At 46.9% G+C, this 6,000-nt stretch overlaps 1 protein-coding gene across 1 annotated transcript in view; it reads right to left on the bottom strand.

The window, feature by feature from the left end:
• Positions 1-1,714: 1,714 nt before the first annotated feature.
• LOC134346924 (solute carrier family 12 member 9-like) overlaps positions 1,715-6,000 on the bottom strand; it is a 107,308-nt gene continuing 103,022 nt past the window's right edge. The window contains exon 13 of the mRNA XM_063048784.1: positions 1,715-4,533. Within this exon, the coding sequence (XP_062904854.1) occupies positions 3,692-4,533 (842 nt within the window). The 3' untranslated portion in view covers positions 1,715-3,691. The remainder of the gene's footprint in view (positions 4,534-6,000) is intronic.

Here is a 6,000-nt window from a genome sequence, read left to right as displayed (position 1 = left end):
CTATTCTATGTTCTATGTTAAGGATCTTGCCCTTAACAATGTACTGTCTACTAGCATTTGCCCTACCAAGGCGCAACACCTCACATATATCTGGGTTAAACTGCATCTGCCATTTCTCCACCCATATCTGCAACTGATCTATATTGTGGTGTATTCTTTGCCAGTCTTCTACACTATCCACAACTCTGGCAATCTTGGTATCATTTGCAAACTTGCTAACCCACTCATCTACATTTTCATCCAGGTCATTTACATACATCACAAACAGGTTGAAAATTACCCCTGGTGTGTGGGGAGAGGGAATGACTGGGAAGACTTGGTAAGAATGTGGGAAGAACTTTAAAAAAAATTACTTTTTAAAAATAAATTCTCAGTGAAGATGCTGCCTAGACTAGAGAGCCTGAGTTATAGGGAGAGGTTGATTTTGGATCACAGAAGTTTATAAGACCCATGTATGGTTAAGGTGGACAGAGATAGTCTTTTCTCTAGGGTCAGGGAGTCCAAAGCTAGAGGCCACAAATACAAGAGGGGAGAGATTTAAAAGAGGGCTGAGAGGTAACTTCTATACACAGAGGGTAGTGAACACCGGGAATGAGCTGCCAGGAAGTGGAAGTGAAGGAGGAATTGGTTCAACTGCAACATCGAAAATCATTTGCATGGGAACATGGACAGGCAGCCTTATGAGCCGATTGCAGGCAACTGGGATTTTCAGGGAGGATGCTGTGGTCAGCATAGTCCAGATGGGCTGAAGGGCCTGTTTCTGTGTCATATTATCTATAACAATTGGAATCAATTTCAAGTTCCTGGGTGTCAATGGACCCAACACATCGATGCAGTTACATAGAAGGCACCACAACAGCTATACAGTACTTCATTAGGAGTTTGAGTAGATTTGGTATGTCACCAAAGACAGATGCATCAAGGAGCACACTCTAATTGACTGTATCACTGTCTAGTATGGAGTGTGTGGGGGGGGGGTGTTACTGCACAGGATGAAATAAGCTGCAGAGAGTTGCAAATTCAGTCAGCTCCATCTGAAGTCATGCTCTCTTCTCATTGCTACCGTCGGGAAGGAGGTACAGGAGCCCGAAGGCACACACTCAATGATTCAGGAACAGCTTCTTCCCCGCTGACATCCAATTTCTGAATGGATATTAAACCCATGAGCACTACCTTACTACTTTTTTTTAATTTTTGCACTACTTATTTAACTATTTAATATATACTTTAATTCATAGTTTATTTTATTTTATTATTACTTTAATTCATTTTCTTTGTCATGTATTGCATTGTACTGCTGCCACATAACAACAAATTTCACATCCTATGCCAGTGATATTAAACCTGCATCCAATTCCTTTCCACAATTCCTTACCTCATGACCATTTGGGGCAAGTCCACCTCCCCTCTGCTGGTTCAGTTCCTGCAGATGTACATAGGTCGTACAGCAATGGGCTCACCCCCTTCACACCAGGATGTCAGCCTCCAAAGTTAGAGATTCTATCAACACAGCGGCAGCATCCAATCCGCAAGGGCCCAATCTCCCACTTGGTCACAGATCACCCACAAAGAAGCTTTGGTCCCCTTACCCAAGAAAGGATGTGCTGGTATTGGAGAGAGTCCAGAGCAGGTTCACAAGCATCATCCTAAGAATTAAAGGGTTAATGACTGAGTAGTGTTTGAAGACTCTCGGCCTGTACTCGCCAGAGTTCAGTAGAATGGGGGGGGGGGCGATCTCATTGAGGCCTGTCAAATATTGAAAAGTCTAGATGGAGTGGTTATGCGGATTTTGTTTCGTATAGTGGGGGAGTCTAGGACCAGACGAGACAGCCTCAGGAAATGAGGATGTTCTTTTAGAACAGGAATAAGGAAGAATTTCTTTAGCCGGGGAGTGTTGAATCTGTGGAATTCATTGCCACCGACAGCAGTGGAGGTCAAGTCATTGGCTATGTCTACTTACAGCAGAGGCTGATAGGTTCTTCATTAGTTGGGAGTCAAGGTTACAGGAAGAAGGCAGAAAAGTTGGGTTCAGGGTCAGAGGGACATTAAATCAGCCATGATGAAATGATGGAACAGACTCAGTGGGCTGAATGACCTAATTCTGCTCCCATGTCTTAAGGTCTTAAATCTCTCAAAAGCCTCAAGGCATTCATACAACACCTGAATAAGAAACAATCCAAGTCTTTCAATATTCGGTAAGTTTTAATGAGATCCTCAACCCTCATTTTTCTAAACTCCAGTGAGTTCAGGCCCAGAGGAATCAAACGCTCCTCATACGTAAACCTTTTCGTTCCTGGGATTACTCTCATGAACCTCCTCTGGACCCTCTCCGATGCCAACACATCCCTTCTTACATAAGGGGCCCAAAACTGCTCACAATACCCCAACTGCGGGAACTGCTCAGTGGGTCAGACAGCACAGTGGATAGCGCTGCTACCACATCACAGATCCCGGTTCGATCCCGACCTCCAGTACAGGTTACATTTTCACCATGCAGGAATGCAAGCTTTCTCACTGGTGCTTGGTTTCTTCTCAATTAAAGGCACGATTACAATGTAGAAATCTTCAGACAAGGCCTCACAAACAGAAGAGTGATAAATAACCAAATTTTCAGTGACCCAATCACAGATCAGATAGAATAGCGAAGAGAAATCTCATCTACACTTCTTAAAAATAATGCCTTATGATCCCTTATGATCAAGATAGATCTGCCTCCATATCACAAGGGGAAACAAACTGGCTATCTAATCTATTGGGGTTGGGCGAGACCAGAACTAGAGGTCACAGGTTAGGGGTGAAAGGTGAAATCTTCACTCAGAGCATGGTATAAGCTGCCTGCTGATTCCATTTCAACATTTAAGAGAAGTTTGGATAGGTACATGGATGGGAGGGCTATGGCACAGACTAGAAATCACGTGCACCAACTGCTGTCTCTCGAGCACTGTGTGGTTAAGTGCCTTGCTCAAGGACACAACACGCTGCCTCAGCTGAGGCTCGAACTCCTGACCTTCAGATCACTAGTCCAACGCCTTAACCATTTGGCCACGCGCCAACACATGTTCTATGATTATACATATTTCAGCCAAGTAGAAAAGTCCAAATTGTAAATGCCAGTTCAAGTGGAGAGCTTCAAACAGAAACACTCTGAGTGTTTCCAACGGAATGTGTTTCTCTTTCAGACGGAGGGCACATTGGTGGTACAGGGACAGTCAGAGCACATGTCCACAAGGCAACTTGGGAGGGGCAGCTAATGAAAAAGGAACCCCCCCCCCGCCCTAGGGCTTATGATGTTAATGAAAAAGGTCAGCCAATGGCAAAGCTGCCTTCCAAAGGGCAGATCCAGACTCCCAGACTCCCTTGGGGTTGGCTCATTGGGCCTGCTGACCTGCCCACTTGTCTGAAAGGAACTTAACGCAGAAGAAACACTGAATAACTATTTTAATAGGTAAGAACCACCCACCCTCCAATAAAGACCATTTAAATGCGAGTTACACAATGTTGTCCAAACTCTTTTTAAATATAAATAATCGCAACGCAAGCGCTCATTTTTAAATATCTAAGAAGTGTCTCTTTTTGTCTGAAATGCACGCTGGTTTCGGGAAACACAGTCAGCGTTTGAATAGTTTGTGTCCCCAGCTGTGGCATTTTCTTTACCCAATTCCCCCTCTGTTGACGCCACCCCAAGCTTGCTCTACAGGTCAGTGCAGGTAACTGGAGTGAGTCCGTGGATCAATAGTGTGGGCCCTAGGCCCTCGGTCAGGACATCCAGCTGCTGCAGGTAGCGCTGCGAGCGAGAGGTGTCGGCGGGGGGCCGGGGCAGGTAGAGGAACCGCACGGCCGTGTGGAAGCTCTGCTCCAGCACCATGCGGTTGGCAGCCAGGAGGTAGTCGTCCGAGACGAGGGCTGAGTCCCGGCCGGCGCGCAAGGCGGCCTCCTGCTCCTCAGCGGAGAGCTGCCGGCGCCAGTGGAGAGCCACCACTGTGTCCCAGGTGACGATCTTGATGGTGGCCTTGATGCGCAAATTGTCCAGCAGCTCCCGGAGCTTCTGCTCCTTCTTGACCCAACCCTCGTCGCCGGACTCGATGCAGAGGAAGATGCGGAGCCGCGCCGACTTCCAGGAGACGACCATGGTCAGGACACAAGCCATCTGTAGCAGAAAGAGGCTGCTGACGTCCACATAGTTGGTGCTGTCGGGCCTCAGGAGATCCAGGGGCCAAACGTCAATGGACACTCTGTCTGACCTCTTCTTGGCGAAGAGATCCTTCTTATTCATTGTGAAGAAGTAGCGCGCCAGGCAGATGTTCTTTTGCATCTTGAGGGCATCGGAGATGATGGCGACGTACTCCACTTCACTCAGGCTCTTGTCCGATTCGCTGCCGCGCACGGGGGGGAAGTGAGCCTGCAGGGAGGCAATGTCCACACCAAAATGGTCGTTCTCCTTGGTGTCCTGGAAGGCCGGGTCACACAGGAAGTAGTCGTCAGGCACACAGTGGTCATAGAACCCGAGGACCAGGGTGTTGGGCTTCATCCCACCTGGGGGGGGGGGGAAGAGGGGGCAGCAAGAAGAATTTAACTGGTTAGACCACAGGGCCACAAAACATAGAAGCGCAGTAGGCCACTTGGCCCAATAAGTTTGCTGATATACTATCCTTCTCAACCCCATTCTCCTGCCTTCTTCATGTAACCTTTGACACCCTTACTAATCAGGAAAATTTCAACCTCTGCTTCTAATGCACCCAATGATCTGGCCTCCACAGCCACCATTGGCAATGAATTCCACAGATTCACCACCCCAATTCATCCTCATCTTGTTCTAAAGGGACATACCTCTATTCTGAGGCTGTGCTCTCTGAGACCAAAGTCTTGCATTATCGGAATCATCCTCTCCATGACCACCCTATCTAAGCCTTTGAATATTCAATAGGTTTCATTGAGATCCCCTCCCCCACCCCTCATTCTGCCCAGAGCCATCAAATGTTCCTCATACGTTAACCCTTTCATTCCTGGGATCATTCTAACAAACCTCTCCAATGCCAGCACATCCCTTCTTAGATAAGGGGCCCAAAACTGCTCACAATACCCCCAGTGCAGTATGACCAATGTCTTAGAAGCCTCAGCATCACATCCTTGCTTTCATACTCTAGACCATAGAAACCACAGAAACTACAGCACAGAAACAGGCCTTTTGGCCCTTCTTGGCTGTGCGGAACCATTTTCTGCCTAGTCCCACTGACCTGCACACGGACCATATCCCTCCATACACCTCCCATCCATGTATCTGTCCAATTTATTCTTTAATGATAAAAAAGAACCCGCATTTACCACCTCGTCTGGCAGCTCATTCCATACTCCGACCACTCTCTGTGTGAAGAAGCCCCCCCCCATGTTCCCTTTAAACTTTCCCCCCCTCACCCTAAACCCATGTTCTCTCGTTTTTTTTCTCCCCTTGCCTCAGTGGAAAAAGCCTGCTTGCATTCACTCTATCTGTACCCATCATAATTTTATATACCTCTATCAAATTTCCCCTCATTCTTCTACGCTCCAGGGAATAAAGTCCCAACCTATTCAACCTTTCTCTCTAACTGAGTTTCTCAAGTCCCGGCAACATCCTTGTAAACCTTCTGTGCACTCTTTCAACCTTATTTATATCCTTCCTGTAATTTGGTGACCAAAACTGAACACAGTACTCCAGATTCGGCCTCACCAATGCCTTATACAACCTCACCATAACATTCCAGCTCTTATACTCAATACTTTGATTAATGAAGGCCAATGTACCAAAAGCTCTCTTTACGACCCTATCTACCTGTGACACCACTTTTAGGGAATTTTGTATCTGTATTCCCAGATCCCTCTGTTCCACTGCACTCCTCAGTGCCTTACCATTAACCCTGTATGTTCTACGTTGGTTTGTCCTTCCAACGTGCAAGACCTCACACTTGTCAGTATTAAACTCCATCTGCCATTTTTTAGCCCATTTTCCCAGCTGGTCCAAGTCCC

The sequence above is a fragment of the Mobula hypostoma genome, chromosome 5, assembly GCF_963921235.1.
Source record: "Mobula hypostoma chromosome 5, sMobHyp1.1, whole genome shotgun sequence".
NCBI classification, from domain to species: Eukaryota; Metazoa; Chordata; class Chondrichthyes; order Myliobatiformes; family Myliobatidae; genus Mobula; species Mobula hypostoma.
The sequence above is the reverse complement of the archived record's forward strand: the minus strand, read 5'-3'. Positions and strand labels throughout refer to the sequence as shown.